Here is a 21,023-nt window from a genome sequence, read left to right as displayed (position 1 = left end):
TTTCTCCTTACTTCTGCCATCTCTTCTTTGGTAATACCTACCTTTTTTGCAGCAGCATCTACAATCTTCCTTATTTTTCAGTTCCTCGTTTCTTAGGCAATTGTGACTTAACCTCAACATACTTCTCCTTATAGGTTGACTACTGAAAAGTTGACTACTTCTCTAGAGTGCTACCTATATGTCTTGCATTCTCCAATTCTATATCAGACTGACAATCGTGTGCACAACCCTTATTTTAAATTAGAGCCTCAGCACCACTCAAAGAATATCCATGAAATGTATGGTCTAAAAATTCTAGTACGTGATGTTTCTCCTTCAAATTCAATTTTGATGGAGGTGCTTGGTGTTACACTGGTTCAGAGGGCAGAGGTTTTTCTCTTAGAAATTATCCTATGAAGGATCTCTATTTTTTCAATATAAAGACAACTAATGAAGCCCAAATTCTCAAAACCAGGAAAAATTGATTATAGAGGGGTACTCAATGGTGGTGACTGATGCAATAAAAAACAATAGGAGCCCAAAGGGAATTTAAACAATATGAAGAAGGCAGACAACTTTTAAAGGAGACCTTTGAATTTATTAGCTTCATATACTGCAAGCATCATCTTGATTCTGTGGCAGAGTTTCTGGCCAATTCAGGAATTAAACAATAGCCTATAACACAATTTCCAATCATTGAACAAGCTTTTGGAAATAGTTAGACTGTATCCTCATTTTCAAGCCACCTTAATCAAGCAGGATTTGTACAGGAAGCTAAAAGATACAACTAATTCACAAAGGAATGCATAGAAATATCTTTAATTTAGAAGCTGTGCAAAGAGGTAAGTCCTCTTTGGATTGGAATGGCACATTTGCTAGATTCTCCACTGGAAAGGAGGTTGCTAGGCTGGTACTCATTGAAGGAGATATGGTATCACTACTAGCATTAAATAAATCAATGTCAGATCACAGAAGTGAATTTTTATAGGGGATTGGAGTAAAAATCTATATAGGTTGGAAGGTCTCCACCTTGCTAGTTAAGAAAACGAATGTAAGAGTGCTTAGCTCTAAAGCCAGTATAAGAAGAAAGCATAATTCTGTAGTCTAGTAAGACTAGCAATTATCTATGGATATGATTTGTTGGCATAACTTGACAGATCTGAATAAACTGACAACCTTTTGAACACAAAAAATTAAAGGAGAAGGCTATCTAGATCCGCAAAATTGAACACACAACCTGCTAGCATTAGATAACCTGCCAAGAAATAACATACTTTGAAAAACATCAAATATTGAACAATCTGGAAATGACACAATCATTTCTAATGTTAAGAAATGCTATCACATTTATGCAACTTTGCTTGAAAACAAAGATATCAGATTACCATCTCTAGAATAAATTGTTATTTATATATTTTAATAGTCAAGGTAAACCCAATAAGTCTAGTTACAGCTCTTGATTTTTAATGTCTCACATCCTTCTATATTCAATGTTGGCAGACAGATATTGGTCAATGTGTGAGTAGTGAAAGAGCAATGATTGTGTGTAGAGTGTCTATCAACTAAGAATCAATTACTCGTGTGTTAAGTATCTCAAGCTCCATGCATGTTTCAATCAAATATCAAGCTATATTGGGTAGGTGCCAAGCATATAAAAACTGGAATCAACAAACATTAAGCTAGTGTTTGAGGGATGTCTGTTAACTGCAAGTCGCTCACTGAAAGCATGCTAGGAAGAAGTCTGCCTGTCCGTCTTCCTTAATGATGTTCCAACATAGATAATTGGCAACTTTTGGCTAAAATACGATTACATAAATTTAAAATTGAATACCCAAAAGGCCATTATCATAATAGCTTTTAGAATCTTACTAAGATGAATATATTCCATCTCCAGCCAAGTTTTAATAACCAAGAGCCATTATCATAATAACTGCTATCTTTTTTACATAAAAGTTACTCTAAATCTTCATTTCCTACTTAAATCCACTCTTGCAAAGCACATTCCTGATACCTCAGTGCTATTCTCACTATTTGAGTATGACATATCTTTTGATTTCTTTGTCACCATGTAGACCTTAATATTTAACTCCCAAATTTTCCAATTTACATTCCTTCACTCCCATGCACTTAAACATAAAATATTATTAACTTCCACAAATGAACTAATAGTAATAAACTATCTGAACCTCAATGGGCATCAATTATATTTCCAAGAACATGATTAATTATGATTAAACAGTCCCTAATCAAAAGAAGCAGTACAGGGATTTTCCTACAATAACTACTGTATCACAGAACCATCTCTCTTTTCTTTCAGATTAACTAAAATTCCAATTAGCATGTTAGTCAAAAATTTAAGTTGACGGATAAGATATGCTATGACCATCAATGTTTTAACTAAATTCTCATCCATAATATACACTGTAATGTCAGATATAGTGACCATCAAATCTATTCCTCAGCATAATCCTACAATGCAATTGGTATAGACTAGCTCTGATAGTAGCATACTGATAAAATTATAGCATTTAACTGAATGGCAGAAATATACTTTTTACTTGGCATCACAAATAAGGAAATGTCATACCGGACGAGGTGCAACAGATATTGTCAGAAAGCGAAAACCATGCAGCTCATCTGGATCAAGACAGAGGACTGCTGAAGGAGGAGCCTGTTCTGTTTGGCTTCCAGGCTCGATCTGAAATCAGAAGCAAATTTTAGGTTAGGAATAATTTATATGAATATCATGCTAAATAATAAATCATATATATATATATATATATATATATAAACACACACTAAGTTAAATAAATTTTGTATGAATATTATACTAGATATATATATATATATAAACACACACTAAGTTAAATAAATTTTGTATGAATATTATACTAGATGATAAAATATATATATATATATCAAGGTTGCATGGATACGTGGGTACGGGAACGGGTACGGTTACGGGAGCAGGTACGAGTACACATATTTTTCAAAATAGGGGACGGGGGTACGTGTGTATGCTTAATTTTTTCTATATAATTAATATTTTATAGAAAATATAAAAATCAAAATATCTGTCATGAGTCATGACATTGAGCATTCAAAACAAGATATTTGAAAATATATGCCATAAGTAAAATATATATATATATATATGTTATTGCTGAATGTTTAAAGTATTTTTCATAATAGGGGAGGGAGGTACTTGGGTATGTCAAACTTATTTTAAAATTACACTTTTATATTTATAAAAAATCTGATTTTATGAGTCATGACAATGGTTTTTTAAAACAAGAACAGTGATAAAGTTTGCAAATTTAACGTACTGTTTTCAGTTTCAGATTTCCTATATGTTTGAAATAATAATACATGATAAATGCTTAGATGTCTAACAAAGAAGGCAGACTTTAAACATGAACAAGAAGATCCTAAACCATATGACATATTGTAAATGATAAACTTTTGACTTGAACAGTGATAAAGTTTATTGTTAATGAGTATCAAAGTTTCAAACTGATTTGGTATTGAATTAAGTTTGATAAACAACAAGCTAATACAAAAACAAAAAATCAAAAAAAAAAAATCAGAATCTTAATCAATGTCCTTAGCTATGATGCTCTCCACCGAGTACCCGGTACGTGGGATACGTGTACCCGGTAGTTGGGTACGTGGGTACGAGTACCAAGGGTGTGGGTACGAGTACCCATGCAACCTTGATATATATATATAAACACACACTAAGTTAAATAAATTTTGTATGAATATTATACTAGATGATAAAATATATATATATATATAAACACACACTAAGTTAAATAAATTTTGTATGAATATTATAATAGATGATAAAATCATATATTTAAACATATAGACACGTGTGTGTGAGAGTGAGAGAAACAAAGTGTGAGGGAAATTATAAAAGTGAAAACTAATAAGCAGAACATGCAGTTTTACTTATAATTTATTAAAGTGGACATCAAATTTTGATTTACAAATTCATATCTTGATATGTATAAGGAAAATCCATGCAAGCAAGGTTTGTGTTGGATCAGAACATGGTTGAGATGGGATTTACTGACAAGTGGGGAGGACTGTGATGGAGCCAAAATTCTTGAGTCTCCATTCTAATTTAAAGAGTACAGCATAGAGGCAGCATTAAGTTCTTTGTGACTCCAACCTCTGTCACCTCCAATTTTGTCTACCTAACAAATGCCTCTTTTCAACCATGTTTCCTCTTTTAATTACCAAACCAGGCTGCTAATATTATGAGTTTATATAGTTCCTCCCTGTTCTAAACCGTGTGTGGCGTTTCTCCATTCAGCTAAGTAGGCATTTTACAAGACAAATCATGCATTCATTAGTTACAGAAAATACAACAACTATCTTGAGGACTGAATGTAATTATCTCTCTTCTGTATGATAAAGGATATAGTCACTGAAAAGCATCAGATTAATGTTACAAGATTATATGACCACGTGAGAAACAACAATTCTATTACTTCTGGGGCCTTATTGATATCAGACATCGTTACAAGGATCAGATCAAGACACTGTTCGTAGAAGTAGAACTGATAGTCTTGAAAACCAGAGGATGCCTGAAAAAGTCATTTTGATGGATGTCTCATTGTATCTACCTGAATGAAAATATACTACCGTCTGCTTCAGTATTCTGGAAATCATCAACAGTATTGAAGAATCTATTTTGTTACATACACTTTGCTTATCCTAAAGGGGCTTAAACATGACTTGTAATATAAATTCATTTATTTTATTTTAATAATAAAATAAAATGTTCTTTGTTTATTTTTAAGGCATGGAGATTTAAACTGCAGATGATTCGTCCTTTGTAATTTTTTTATGGAATTCTATATACAATTTAAATGTTAGATAAGTGGACATGGTCATTTAACATCTTGAATATGATCATCACAGATATTGTGAAATATTGAATTGTTTCCATATCTGTGTCAAGTTTGTCTCCCTGCTAGAGGAGTTAAAGTTCAATCTAGACTAATTTAAGATTGCATAATATTTGTTCTGTTGCATCTTGATTATTTAATTGTTGGTAGTATAAGTGCATAGAACATTATAAAGTTGTACGTGAAAATCTTCGCTTTAGTTGACTCTATTGCCCAAATAAGTTAAATTACTGGTCTACTGAATTTTTATTTGTAGTCAGAAAATCTATAACGTCCTTACAAACCTCAAATCCATTATTAATAAACCTTACACAAAACATTCAATTATTTCAAATACTCAACATTCAGCAGCATTTTGGTCGTGTTCGAGGATTTTGCCAGTCGGAGAACTCCAAAGCTTAAATTTGCTATAGAAAAGCTTTGAACCAAGTGATCAGGGTCGAGGAGAAGGTCTACCCGCCTAGGTGTAGCGGAGCCTGAAGTGCACGGGAATCAATGTGATTCTCGTTCGTTGGCCAAAACTGATTGTGGAATCCTGTCAGAGAAGTGGCAGGCTCTTGGATTTCCAATTTGCAGTTTTGGGAACCAATAGACTGTAGGGCTTGGGTGTTGGGAAGTGAGTTGTTTGTCAATTCTTTGGTGTTTCAATGGCATATTGGAATAGTCACAATTGTTTCTCAGTGGTTGTGGTGTTGAAATAGAGATTTAAGTGGGATAGTTTCATGAAGCTACATGGTCTCTTTAGTTTTGGTCATAGAATACAATGTTCATGATAGTGGAGCTTTTTGTTCAAACTTTGAAGAGTTGTTTTCTTTTAATTTGATTTACTGTATTTTTTGTAATCTTTTTGTTTTAAATTTCCAAGCAAGGTCCTTATAGATTCCGCCAGCTACCTTATCTACAAATATGATACTTTATGGGAACAACATTTATGACTTCAATGAGATGAGTTCTTTATCGGTTTATTTCACCATCCTATCCCAATAAATTATTAATATTCCTATACAATCTTATGCAACCACAGGTTCCATTCATCCCATACCATTCTATAACTGAACTGTTTTTCATTTCTTTTAAGTTAATTTTCTTCTTTTCCATTAATATTGAAAAAAAATTCAGGAACCAACTATAAAAGAATTTAGATGATTCTTATGTGTCATAGTACTGCTCATTGGGAATGATTTAGCAACCATACAATACTATAAGGAAGAAGGTGTCATTCTTTCTTTCTCCTCTTCTTCTCCTCTTTTGTATTTTCTTGCACAACCAAAGACTTTCTTTGCTGCACAAGATGCATCAGGTTGTCTCTTCATCAAAGAAAGTCTTTCATTCATTCGATAAAACTATCCACATGTAGTAACTAGCTTAACAGATCTTAGTAAAAAAGATGTATACGTACACAAGCATGTGAAAACACATACATAAAAGTTCACATGTGTCTCTATGTCTGTATGCGCACTTGTGAGAGAGAGCAGATTAACAAGCAAACCATACAGTTTTTTAATTGAATGATAATTTTCTTAATTTATAACTTATTTGTTTTAAAAAACATTAGAAAAGAAGATAAATGCTAGTCATTTTCGAATTCACATTACCTGTCTTGGTGCCGGTCCTGCTGGAATATTTACCATCTTAGATGTTACCTCCACTACCCTTTTAACTACAGGGACCTTCTCTCTCGCAGACAATTTCCTTTTCTCGGGCCATAGATGAATTCTGACCCCCACACAAGGAGCTAGGTTTGTAACAAAAATAAAGTTATCTTTGCCATCAGAAGCCTGACAAAAGTCCAACCACAACAAAATTCCCAATCAAGACAAGAAATACAATCACATGCTGGAGTTAACTTTCAGTTAAGTAGGGAATCGTATTTCAGAATGTGAGAAACATAACAATGAAACTTCACAACAGAATTATAAGTCAAAACAAATGCCAACTACAAATTTTCAAGAACCCCAAACATTGAACTACAATATGATACATATTACAAACAACGCAAAATGACAATCTTCACGAACAACTTCCTGAAGTGGCTGAATCAAAAGTCATAGACAGCCCAAGTCTAGAAAGGCACCCATTAATTTCCAAACAAAAAAGCTACACAAAAATAAAACATAATGGGCATTATCTCAATCTACCCATAAAATACTTTGTTAAATTATATTTTAAAGAGTTTCAAGTTTACACATAATATATAAATCTAACATACACAAACATAAAAAAAATTAACTTGGCAAATAAGATTGAATAAGTACTAATAAGATAGCATAATTTGAAAACCATGAACAAAGCCATCCTTTCTTGCAAGGATCAATTTTGTTCAACTTAACGACAAATATGTTCAGCCATTGAATCAGTTTTAGTTGACAAAAATTGTCATTTCTCCCACAATGTTGGATACTTCAGCACAGGATTGTGTTGAAATATCCAACATTGTGGGAGAAATGAAAAATTTTGTCCTGTGCTGAAATATCCAACATTGTGGGAGAAATGACATTTTTTGTCAACTAAAACTGATTCATTGGCTGAATATTGTTGTTAAGTTGAACGAAATTGAATCCTGTGCTAAAATATCCAACATTGTGGGAGAAAATGACAGTTTTTGTCAACTAAAACTGATTCATTGGCTGAACATATTTGTCATTAAGTTGAACAAAATTAATTTGTCAAGATTGCTTTAGGAAACCTTTGCTGAAATATCCATCATTATGGGAGAAATGACAAGTTTTTCCAACTAAAACTAATTCATTGGCTGAACACGTGTGTCATTAAGTTGAGCAAGATTGATCCTGGCAAAAAAGGAGGGCTTTGTGCATGGTTTTCAAATTCTACCATATTATAACTTGGCAAATAAGAATAAAAAGTAATAATAATATGGGACAATTTGAAAACCAGGCACAAAACCCTCCTTTCTTGCAAGGATCAATTTTGTTGAACGACAAATATGGTCAGCCAAGGAATCAGTTTTAGTTGACGAAAATTGCCATTTCTCCCAATATGTTGGATATTTTAGCACAGGTTTCCTATAGAAATCTTGAATTTGGCACCTCTATAAGCTTATTTTGAAGGGTTTGATAATCCCATGTTACAGGAAATTAATACCATGATAACTTTTTAAATTAAACATTGAGTATAACAGATGAGGTATCATTCTTGCATAATACTTTTAAGCCAAAAAAAACAGTCCACATAGATGCATTAATAATTCGTGTAAACATTGTTTAAAGAACAGATGAAGGAATAAATCCAACAAGTTGTACCTTTTGACCAATAGACTTTCCTTTCAATATATTACTCCAATTACAATCTAGCCCCTAGTGAATATAACTCACCACTTTATTAAGTACTCAACACTAAAGGAGTGACCAAAAGGTAGTCCATTTCCAATCCACATAAGCACAAAGTTCCTTTTTGGTCAGGACATGACATTGCTTTCTTTTCCTGTAACACATGTTCTTTTAATTTGACTTCTAAGTATTTCTTGATTTAATAATGTCAAAGTTAGGAATAATCAAGAAACAGATACACTGCCTTGCAGTGTCACTACTAGATACAATAAATCAGATATTATAGCATTTACCATAGTCTGTTGCAATTACTAAAAATTTAGCAAAAATTCATTCTGCCAACTAAACTCACAAGTTTCTTTATGTCCATCCATCTCCTCCTTCCATCCATAGCCAATACTGTCACAGTTGTCCCCTCAATGTATAAATCTCTTTCTCGGCTATCATCTGCCCACTTAGTTGATCCAGGACAGGAGAATTGATCTTTCATCCATCCAGGCTCCCCTGCAATAAAAATCTTAAGCAGATGAATTCTTGTATTTCAATCATGTGATTTGTCTAGTTAATGAATGTTTAATGACTCCACATACAACTGATTCTCATTGAAAACATTAAATCCAAACAGGGTGTAAAAAGTGAGTATTCATTTAATGATTTGACTCAAAAACCATTTTAAAACTGTTCCAAATTAAAGAGGTCTCATGTCAAAAGTCATACAGTTTCTAGACTCACAGAAGACTGTTGAGCACTGAATTGGTTATAAGCTTATAAGTAACTTGAATAAAATACCAATCATTTGCATTCAACTTAGCACAAAGATACACTCATGACATAAATTCCATATTTGCAACCAAATAATCTACCTTTATTGTGATGTTACCAGGTTCTTCAACTTAACTGTTCAAGTTTTGAGAACCAGGATAGCATAAATAAATATCAGATAAATCAAAGCACATAAACTCTTGAGACATAGAGATTTACCTTGGGAAAACCCTCCTTCTCAAGGGAAAAATCCAACCACACCAAAAGACATTTCTTCATTGAGGTCTTAAATCAATTCAATAATCCCTTGCTTGAGATTGATGACTTCAACAGTCTATCAACAAAATAAGTAATAACCCCGATAATCTCCTAGAGACCACTATACAGAAGGTGACTTGCAGAAAAATAACTCAGTCATAGACAGATCGAGTAGGTAACAAAAATACACTCTATCTCTTCAGATGCATACAATAAAAAATGTGTCACTGATATACAGAACAATCTGCGAGACAATATATATCAGAACGTCTGCACAAAATCTGAAGCACACAGAAAATGAATATCGAGTGTCTCTTCTTCCATATCTGATTCATACAGAATAGACTCTATTTGAACCCAAAAACTGATCTTTCCAGCGGCAATTAAAACATAATTGATGACATAGTTTATGACCATGAACTGATGAGAATAAACACAAAAAGATGAAGACATCATCATATATACAAGGAACAAATCAACCATGATGAAGAAAGTCAGGGAAGTCTCTTAGCTGGACGAGACCATATATGGAAAACTCTCACTTGGCAAAAACACGCCAAGCCCAAGAAAAAACTAAGGAAAAATTCAGCCAATTTTTTTAAAAACTCGGGGAAAAATTCAGGATCCTAAAAAAACAGCTTAAGTTTAATGAATAAAGACATTTTTTTGTGCAAAATTCAATGAGAAGATGCATCCAATGAGTTAATTAATGAGAACACAAAAGAAATAAGCAGAGTTTAGATATAACTAAATATGAAGTGGGTACAAAATCATATTCTCATGCGAAATGTTGATGGTCAGAAGCAAAATAGTAAATAGTTTCTAAAAAACTAGAAGTAAATACATCATTGCAGTTAGTTTCTATGAAATTAGAAGTAAATACATCATAGTAAATAGTTTCTATAGAACTAGAAGTAAATACATCATAGGAAAATAGTCCAAGAGTGAGTTTGAGCAATTTTGGCCTATTGGAAAGTAGTGCTTGTCTTGGGTGTGAGCAAGTGGTTGAGATTAGTCTGTCGGGACTCGGGAATATAGAATTCAAACCAAGTGATTTCCGAGAAAATGAGTTAGAATCATTAGAAAATTGTTGTTTCAGCTTCAAGTTGACCTCAAATAACCAAGACAAATTTTGGAGATAACAGTGTTGAAGCCATGTTGAAACCTGAAATTTGGCTAAGCCTTGAATTTTTTGAAAATCCCCAAAACATAGAGTTTGTATTTTATCTCCTATGAATCTGAAACCTATCTCAAACATCTTGATAGTATTTATACAAATATATTTTAAAGTATAACTTATACTTAAATGTTATATTTGTATAAAACCTCTTCCCAGCTCTAGCAAAAACTAAGGGAAACGTAGAAGTAGAGGGTCTAGTCCTAGAAGTTTGTAATGGGCATGATTGTGCGTCCTCGCTCAGTATGTCTAACTTTGTCTAAGGCTTGTCCTTCTCCTAGCACTAGCAATGACTATAATTCAACTCAATGTTATCCAATGCAAAACTAAATCCAACACCCTAGTCCACAGCCCGCCTCTCAAAATCATTCATGTCATCTTCTTCAAAAACCACCACAAATCCACCTCAAATCGATAGAAAACAATTTACAAGTGTTTGTAGTACTAGGATTTAGAAGACTATTTTCCCCTTCTCAACAAAATACAAGTGAAGAAATGAGAAATAAAATTAATTTGGGCCATTTTTTGCCTTTAAGTGCTGTTATAAAACTACGCCCAAGTTTTTGTTTTTACCAAAACTTTGGAGCGCTTTTGGTGCCAGTAAATGAAAAACTCCCCAAGTTTTTGAAACTCGGCCAATTTTTGAAAGTCGGTCAGTACTCTGCCTATAGTATTCAATTCAGTAATCTATACAACCAAAATAGCTAATATGAAGTCCCCCACAAATATTAGATGTACACCAAGGCATATGAGCTGGCAATGATGAGAACAGCAAGGCTGCACACATATACACACGAAGACAAGCAGAGAATAGAGAGCAAGAGTCATCACAAGTACACATGATATCTCCTGCAGCTATAAAAACATTAATGTTAACAGCCGACACAAAGATGAAATGAGTTCAGGGCCAAGTCTAAAGCCTAGTAGTTAGGGGGTATACCTTAGGCAAAGTTACCGATTCTAGTGCGGATTCCAAAAGCGAATATAGGATGCGGGTAAAAAAATTATGGATGCTGATGCGGGAGAAAACGTGTGTATATATATATATATATATATATATATATATATGCAAAGAAATGCAATAAATATACAAAAACAAATTATTTGATAGTATGACTATGATACTTAACCTTTTATCAAAATTCAAGATATTTCAAAATTCATATGATATATCACTATGAGCTTGTCCAACATTAGAGTTTAGTCTTAGACAATAAGTTCAAATAGGTCATGCTCAAGATTCTAATAAAATAAAAACATAGTTAATGATTGAAGATTCAATCAACTAATATGCATCAGAGTCTGCACTCCGAATCATAAGGATTTGCAAAAAAATCCACATTCTCATCATCTCCACTGTTGAAAGATCATTTTAAACAAACATGGTTCTCCACTTACGCTAAATTTACCATGTGCCACGCTATCATGATCACCATCTCTGACTATAGTAAGATCATGAAGTGTTGCATCCAAATCCGCACACTCAGGGACTACATCCCAAAGCTTTGTTGCCCCTTGTAATGATCATTCTTACATGACATAAGACGCAAATTGGTGTGGACAAAGACCATGTCCTCAACTTTCTTGGAGCCCAACCAGTTGTGCTTCACTGAATGGATAAAGGAGCATGTACTCCAATTCCTTTCAGCTGTAGAAGAATTAGCAACCTAGATAGTTGTCACAAGACATACAAATGAAAAGAAAATTAATTTTAAAGAATGTGTGAAACACTAAATTCTAGAATGCAAGTGTAAACATAAAAGTTTAACACAAAACAAAATTAAAAACTTACTTGTGATAGGACCTTGATTGCAAGAGGTTGAAGATGCTTGAAAAGTTGACCATACATGTACCACCATGTGATAGATCCCATTTTATTTTGGTCCTTTAGTGCAAATGGAGAATGCTTTAACCCCGAAGCAAACAACCCAAATTCTACCCCCACTTTTTCATGCATTTCTTCCAGTAGGAAGAATCTTGTAAGAGCTTTGTGTCACCCCTCAACAACCTCCTTATCCACAAATGGTGCAACTCTACCTGGCGTACCAAGTACCTCCTCACTATAGTACCTAGCAGATAAGGCACATGCAAGGAGGTGCAATGGGGTAGTCATCTTATTCCAACAATGGTGGATGATTGCTTCCACTTGATTGCATAAGGCTTCATTTTGTGTGGGGTCACTCTCGTGTGCTTGTATAGAATGTTTTACCTTCTCAACCATGGTGTCCATGCCATCATACACATCCCCCAAACAAGATGTATATGTATCATCAAAGCGGAGCATAGTCATGATGGACTCATTAAAATCCAATACATATGCCACACAAGCCCACCAACTCTCATTCAAGACCAAATCCCTAACCCTTTGTGCTCTTTCTGAATTTGAGGCCTTCCATATGCCCCATTGATTACTGATGACCATTTGGCTCAATGCATCTTTTACCTTGAGGAGTCGTCTTATAAAAATCGTATGAGATGCAAAACAAGTCTCAACAACCTAAGCAAGTTAACAATATGTCAATTGACAATCTTTTATATAAATTTTAATTTTTAACTAAATTACAAATCCATGAAACTTAGTAATTTTAAGAAATTAATTTACCTTCAACAACTCCAAATTGGAGTCTGTTCTAAAAATGGATTGTGACATGTGGTGGTTTGTCACAAACATTTGTATCTCCTTTATTTTCTTCACCCAATGTATTTGAGTGCCAATCTTCTACATGATCAAGTTGATTGAGTGAACAATGCATAGGGTCCAAAAAATACGATCATACCAACTCTCAACCAAAGCACCCACACCCCTACAATTTTTGGCATTGTCTATAACCACCTGGACCACATTCTCACTACCCACCATCTCAATAGCCTCGATGAGAATTCTAGAAATGAATTTGGAATCCTTCACTTGCCCTCACAACCAACAGCCTTCAAAAACATTGCCCCTTTGGGCAAAACTACAATCACGTTAATCAATGCCGGTTTCTTGTATCCTTCCAACCATTTGACACAATAGTTAGACCTAAAGTTTTCCAAGATTTTTTGATTGGTTGAAGGTCTTTCTCTTAAGTGTCTTCTCTTGTTGCAATAGAGTTGTACGCACCATTTCATACCCCGGGCTTGTATAGTCAGCTGGTGATTCTTTGATTGTTGTCACCATTTCCTTACAATATGGTTATCTGACCAAATTGAAAGGAAGCCCATTCGCATAAAGGCAACGTGCAATAGCTTCATCAGCATGGTTTGTTGCCTCCATTTTAAATGCACTATGCAATAGGCCTCTTTTGCAGGTTGAAATTCCCACTTCTTCCTCATCCTCTCCTGGCACAGGTACTTGCAAGAATGGGTGTAGAGAAGATACATTTTGTTCAGTGGGTGCATGCATCTTGCTCTTTGACGATGGACCTTGATGGTAGTTTTACTTTATCTATTGACCAATGCATCAGAAGCTTCTTGTTTTCTTACAAATGAAAGTATTTTTGCACTAATCATCCCAGTACAATTTTTGCCTTTACACATTCCAAATCCTTTGCCAGCAAGGCCCATAAATGAAGCTTCATCTGGGAATCTGAGCTATTGAAAGGTTTTCCTTCGTTACTTTGATAATAATTGCACTTCCAATAGTATGAGTGTGATATTCCCACCCTTAAAAAGGATTTGGCCATCAGATATGAAGTTTGGAGCATTAAAAAGATAAATAATATAATGTTAAAATTTAGATATAACTTATAATATATGATTTAATATAAATATATTATCATATCTACATATTAATGATAATAATTATAATATATCATAATACCATAAATATATTATCATATCTACATATTAATTATATATTGATCTTATGACTGATAATAATATAATCAATAATAAATAGTATATTAAACATACAAATAAGTTATTATATGCTTAAGTATATAAGTTATTATATGTATTATTACATGAAATGTCATGACTATGAAGAGTCATCACATTTGAAAGGCATCTTCTTCCATATAAAATGGAGGAACAAAATATGAATTCAGGGGGAGAAGGTAATGAAAATGAAATCATTTCAGAATGGAAGAAATATATGTAAAGTTAGGTTCATAAACTAATGTTCTATTGAGGGACAATTACAAATGGTATTAGAGCATTGATCTTGCCATCCTATAGAGGTATACATAAAATTGTAGAAAATTGATATCCAGAAATATTTGGTGATGGCACTAAGAGAGCAATTTTGAAAGAGATAAAATTTTAATAATTCTATGTTGTTACTGGAAATAAATTCAGTATCATCATAGTCGAGGCTCTAATATAAAGTGATCACCTATTTAGAACACTACTGCTGCATATTATTCATTTTAATAATTGAAATCAATGTAATGGTGCTGCCATTAGAAGACATGCTTACATATCCAAACTCAAGAAATAAGAGTGGTTATACCCAATTAGATTGCACCCGAGCAGTTGGTAATACAATTAGTGATACCAGATCAACTTGAACATCCAACACGGATCAGTCAACCTATATATTTATGGCTGATTACATGTATATATTACGAATTGATGTGATTAAATTAAATCATCGAGAACGATAAGATGAGAGAAAGGAACAAACTTTGTGATTTTTAATCACTAAGTCAAGTGGAACTAGTATAGATATCTTAAATAAATCTATCTAAAGAAATTCCAATAGATATCCACTACAAAATAATTATTATTTAATTTACTACATCTAAAATTATTTATATTTCTTTTATCTCCATTTATTTAGTTTTTTACTAACTTAAAGTTTTTATTAAATTTCTAAAAAATGAATGATTTACATCTCCAAATATTATAATTTAAACAAATATTTTTTGTGGCATTTATTAAATTATTTTAGAAAGTATATTGTATTTATAAAAAGATTTAAACTTTTGAGATGTAGATGGTTGTCAAATTTAACCTAGAAGAATAAAAGTTAACATTAACACACTCACACCATCCCACTCCACCCATTCTGCCATTGTAGAATGCCTATCGGCATTACCAATAGTGAGGCACAAGATATTAACAACGTTCAAACATGAAGATAGTAAACCTAATATGAATAGGAAGAGCTTCATTGTTCCACACAAAATTAATATTCAAGAGTCAAAACCGGCATTGGAACGATAGGACGATAATATGCAAGTGATTAATTAATAATGAGAGAGTGAAATCAATCCCCTAATAACCCTCGATCACAAATGGGGCATATTGATTGATGTTTAAGGTTTGAAAGGTATCATAGTCAGCTTATGTATGAACTAATGGCACGCATTGAGTATTTTGAACATATCAAATAGAAACAGCTGTAAATTTGGGTACACAACCAGTAGTCTACAGAACAAGTCAGTGCATTGAATCAATGGAGAAGGAAGGAAGGACAGTAGACAAAACGAATGACTTGAATGAACAGGGCAATTACATGGATAGGAGAAAAGCATAAGAAAATAAAAAATAAAAAAGGGAAGAGTCTTGGAGAAAAGTGGCAGGCATGATAAGTCACCTATTTACATGAGTTTGAAATAAATAGAGATGAAGTAAAGCATAGGCACTGACTGCGAGAGATATAAGGAAGAAATGTATTTAGGTGCACGTCACCATTGATCAAAGAAATAGATAAGAAATTTATGTAAGCAACCATTATAGTGGACATCTACCATTTCATTGATAATCAACACTAAGAAGATGATATTTGTAATACAATACCAACCAGAAATAAAGGGACTTAATTAAGGCATGTGGTGTAACATAATAAAAACACCTGTCTAAAACCAAGGCAAATTTTATTATTATTATAAATGAAAAAGACCAAAAAGTCAAAATTTCATAAACTGGCAAAAGAATGGACGATACGTTACATAATACATTATGAGGGAAATATGAAATGAAAGATATATTCTAAAAGTGACATCTAATATTCCAAGGGAAAAATAGTTGGGGAGCATTATTAAGAAAATTGATTACGTGTAAAGCAAGATAACCACATCGAAGGACATAACAATTACATCAAACTCATGTATAATGAGGAGATTGAAACACATTACCAGTCCACTTGCGAAAATATCTAACCGGATCCATCAATCATGAATGGGTAAAATATAAACATTTTTAATGAAGTAACGGAAGATCATCGAATTATAAATGGCACGGAGGAAGAAAGGACGGGAATTGGAATAGTCACATCGCGCATTGACTCATACAAGCGTAAGTAACAAGACAACATGGAGGAAAAATAGAAATTCAATGAAGGAATGACATGAACTTAAGAAAAAAAAAAATCTTTTCAAGTCCGGATCCAATCAACGTCATACATATACAAATTCAAATGAGAAGACATTTTCATCAATTCATTATAAAATGTTTATTTGAATAAGAAGAAATCTAGAATTACCAAGGACATTACAGTGGTATCAGAGCACCCACCGCCCAAAAAAGGTAAGAAGGTATACATTAATATTAATGTTGCTATTAATATAAATAATGATAATGGTAATGGAATATAGTTAAATAAGGAATACAAAAATAATAGGAAAGAATATTTTCTTTCCTTTGAAATAATAAAATAAAGGAAATAAACATTTAATTGAGTAATCAATGAATTAAGAGATAATGATTCTAAAATGATCACAAAATTATGTTAATTAGTGAGAACTACGTGGATAAGAGGGTAGGGTTGAGTCCTAAGGCAAGAGGGTACGTATCGACTATTGTGCTTAGGTTTATCGAGCTATAGGACCCCACCACAATGTTTGAGCATTGTAGTATGGTATAGCACCTAGGCATGGTGAGGGATGGAAAGCACCCAATAAAAGAACAAGAGACCTTGAGAAAGGACCAAGGTCTTGTCGAGGTTTTAATGTGGTCTCCTTGTCCAATCCTCGGGTGACCTAGCCTATACATACAATGAAGTAGATAGGATATAAATGTACATATATATATATATATATGAAGAATTCTCTTGATTAAGTAATGAGATGATAATCTTCTAAATTGATTATTTCAAAAAACAGGACAATATTATAGGCCCTTATAAGTAGGGACGCTAGAGTGGTATCAGAAATAACAATATGACAATTACTATTACTTCCTATATTGAAAATAAGAGAAGGTAGTCATGTTACCAAGGAGGGGCTTGTCAAAGTCCAAGCAATTGGATCTTGGTCCCAAAATAAGGTAGGGGTCAGCGATCCGTAATCTTTTGCGATGCGCGCTTGGCCCTGTAAACTTTGAGGGAATCCATTGCACATTTGGCATCTAGGCAACTTGGATAACATCAACTCCTTCCATCTTTGGGGTTGACATGGAGTAATTTATCACAATTCACATTTTCTTGAAACTTACATATACATGTATGTACTAATGACAACTTGTGGTTGCAGGATTCTATCGAAGCAGCAAATCATCTTCTTGAATCTTGTAAGGCATTAATTAAGAAAACATGTATTATGTGTCTGCATCGTGTATTCTTCGTGTTTTCATGCATTCATATGTCTGCATCGTGTTTTCATGTGGTTGCTTCGTGTTTTCATACATTAATGTGTCTGCATCATGTTTTCATATGTCTATCTCGTGTTTTCATGCATTAATGTGTCTACTTTGTGTTTTCATGCATTAAAATGTACATTTCATAAATCATTTAGGTCTTATTGCAACTAAATATATGTTGTGTATGTTGCATCTAACTGAAAGCTTGTGTATGAATAATCTTTGCTTGAGGACAAGCAAATTTGAGAGGAGAGAACTATGATATTCCCACCCTAAGAAAGGATTTAATAATAAATAGCCATTAGATATAAAGTTTATAGTATTAATAAGATAAATAATATAATATTAAAATTTATATATAAGTTATAATATATGATTTACTATAAATATATTATCATATCTACATATTAATGATAATAATTATAATATATGATAATAATATAAATATATTATCATATCTACATATTAATTAAATATTGAACTTATGACTGATAATAATAAAATCAATAATAAATAGTATATTAAACATACAAATGAGTTATTATATGCTTAAGTATATAAGTTATTATATGTATTATTACATGAAATGTCATGACTATGAAGAGTTATGACATTTGAAAGGCATCTTCTTCCATATAAAATGGAGGAACAAAATATGAATTCAGGGAGAGAAAGTAATGAAAAGAAAATCATTTGAGAATGGAAGATATATACGTAAAGTTAGGTTCATAAACTAAAGTTCTATTGAGGGACATTACAAATGGTATTAGAGCATCGATCTTGACATCCTATACAGTTATACATAAAATTGTAGAAAATTGATATCCAGAAATATTTGGTGATTGCATTAAGAGAACAATTTTGAAAGAGATAAAATTTTAATAATTCTATGTTGTTATGGGAAATGTATTCAGTATCATCATAGTCAAGGCTCTAATATAAAGTGATCACCTATTTAGAACACTACTGCTGCATATTATTTATTTTAATAATTGAAATCAATGTAATGGTGTTGCGATTAGAAGACATGCTTACATATCCAAATTCAACAATTAAGAGTGGTTATACCCAATTAGATTGCACCCGAGCAGTTGGCAATACAATTAGTAATACCAAATCAACTTGAACATCCAAAAGGGATCAGTGAGCCTATATACTGATGGCTGATTACATGTATATATTGACAATTAATGTAATTAAATTAAATCATCGAGAACGATAAGATGAGAGAAAGGAACAAACTTTGTGATTTTTAATCACTGAGTCAAGTGAACAATAGTGAGGCACGAGATATTAGAAACATTCAAACATGAAGATAGTAAACCTAGTATGAATGAGGAAGAGCTTCATTGTTTACCATATGATCTAACATAGTACACATCGAGGAAAATGAGATTCCTTCCAGCAAATTGAATCTGAATGTTGCCTTTGGCGACAATAGTTTACTCTTCTCCACCACCAAAAATAACAAAGTCTGGATAAGGCTAGTAGTCAATGAACTAGTCTCGGCAGTGAGTGAACTGACAAGAGGCATCTGAATCAAAGTACCAGGCAGATGACTTGACATGATCTGCAGGTCTTTTAGCCATGAAGGCGTAAAAGGCTGATTCTGTCTGCTCAGTGTGCTTTGCACTGCTCACTTTTGGTTGGGAACCCGATTGCTTAGATTATGCAGCTAAGCATTTCCGGCATTCAACCTTCATGTGCCCAAACTTGTGGCAATAGTTGCATTGAATGTTCTTCTTCTGGGAGTCATTTGAAGTGGGAGCAGAAGACTCCTGCTGAGACAACTACTGAAACTTGCCTATATCCTTTTGAAAGGATTTAGCAGCAAACGGTTGCTCTGTGGATGTGAGGCCTCACCCGATTTGTCATAGTACCAATGAGATAATTGCATTATGGTGATTTTACTCCTATTTTTTGTTACACTTTTGAGACTATAGGGTTATGTCATTTTAATATCTGCATTTTGATGATCCACAATTATTTCTGCATATTATGACCTAATTGATGCATTTAGTGATTCTATTTCATGTTGTAAGCTATTGACATTGCTTTAATAGAAATTGAATGGTAGAAATGCTTGTAATATAAGAAGGTAATGTTGAAGTGGAAATTAGAGTTAAAAGATAAATTTTGTTATGCATTGAGACCTAACTCGCATACCTAGGGATTCAATAGTTATGGATTCAGCATCTTGTCGTAGAATATGAAGTTATTCAGAATATTAAATTGACCATGTTATGTTGATAAGTAAAGTTTAGTTTTATAGTATTTTGAACATTTTACATGGAAATTGTTAGAAGAAGTAATGTAATTAAAAGGAATGAAGTATGGAACTCAAATGTCGAATGTGATATGTAAGTTTTGACATTTTAATATTTTGAAGGTTATATTTGAAATGATTAAGAAAGGGAAAGTTAATTTGAGATGATGAAATATATGCAAGCCTAATGTTGAACGAGATAATGATTTATTTTACATATGCTTATATGATTTTCTTGGACTACTGACGCTCGAGTTTAGTGTGCAGGAATTTGACCATGGGTTAAAGGGGAATTAAGGCTCAAACTGCTACAAACATGACATAACCAAGGTTGAATCAGTGGAAAAGATCCAAACCTCATTGTAATGTGTTTTATTTCGTATATGTGAATTGTATGTGTGCGTAGTAGCCTAGTTCTTGTATTATTGTAAAACAAGTCATTTTTTTTATATAATGTGATATTATGTGTGTGTCACTTAACACTTGTGCTTGTTATGTGAAATGACATGTTATTCGTCAATAGATCATGTGGTCGCCTTATTCTGTGACAAATGCCTCAATTGAGGAATTTGATTATTGCCTTAGTCAGTAAAAGGGACAAAGTCATCACCTTGGGGAAGTTGAAATTTGAATCACCTAGCTTTGGGAGGGTCATAAAGTAACTTTAAGGTAAGTTGTGATTAAAATCAACCCAACCCATGTTAGTACTATAGGTTAGGGAGCTATTAATGACCCCTAGGGTGTCTAGTGGACCTAGGAGACCCCATGAAAATGACATTCTTTATGGAATCCGAAAATGAGAAGGATATATAGAGGTAGGGCTAAATGAGAAAACGACTTGGCCACTCTCTAAATCTTAGAAATAGTTAGGT

At 33.1% G+C, this 21,023-nt stretch overlaps 1 protein-coding gene across 4 annotated transcripts in view; it reads right to left on the bottom strand.

The window, feature by feature from the left end:
- LOC149568347 (phosphatidylinositol deacylase) overlaps positions 1-21,023 on the bottom strand; it is a 138,773-nt gene that overhangs the window by 45,050 nt on the left and 72,700 nt on the right. For all 4 annotated transcript variants that reach the window (XM_089821293.1, XM_089821292.1, XM_089821295.1 and 1 more), the window contains exons 7-9: positions 8,538-8,689; positions 6,494-6,676; positions 2,567-2,677 (exon numbers count right to left, since the gene is read on the bottom strand). In XM_089821293.1, the coding sequence (XP_089677419.1) occupies positions 2,567-2,677; positions 6,494-6,676; positions 8,538-8,689 (446 nt within the window). The remainder of the gene's footprint in view (positions 1-2,566; positions 2,678-6,493; positions 6,677-8,537; positions 8,690-21,023) is intronic.

Source organism: Cupressus sempervirens, chromosome 3, assembly GCF_028749045.1.
Source record: "Cupressus sempervirens isolate cs-2001-9-10 chromosome 3, ASM2874904v1, whole genome shotgun sequence".
In the NCBI taxonomy this organism is placed as follows: domain Eukaryota; kingdom Viridiplantae; phylum Streptophyta; class Pinopsida; order Cupressales; family Cupressaceae; genus Cupressus; species Cupressus sempervirens.
This window is presented reverse-complemented; position numbering and strand designations above follow the sequence as displayed.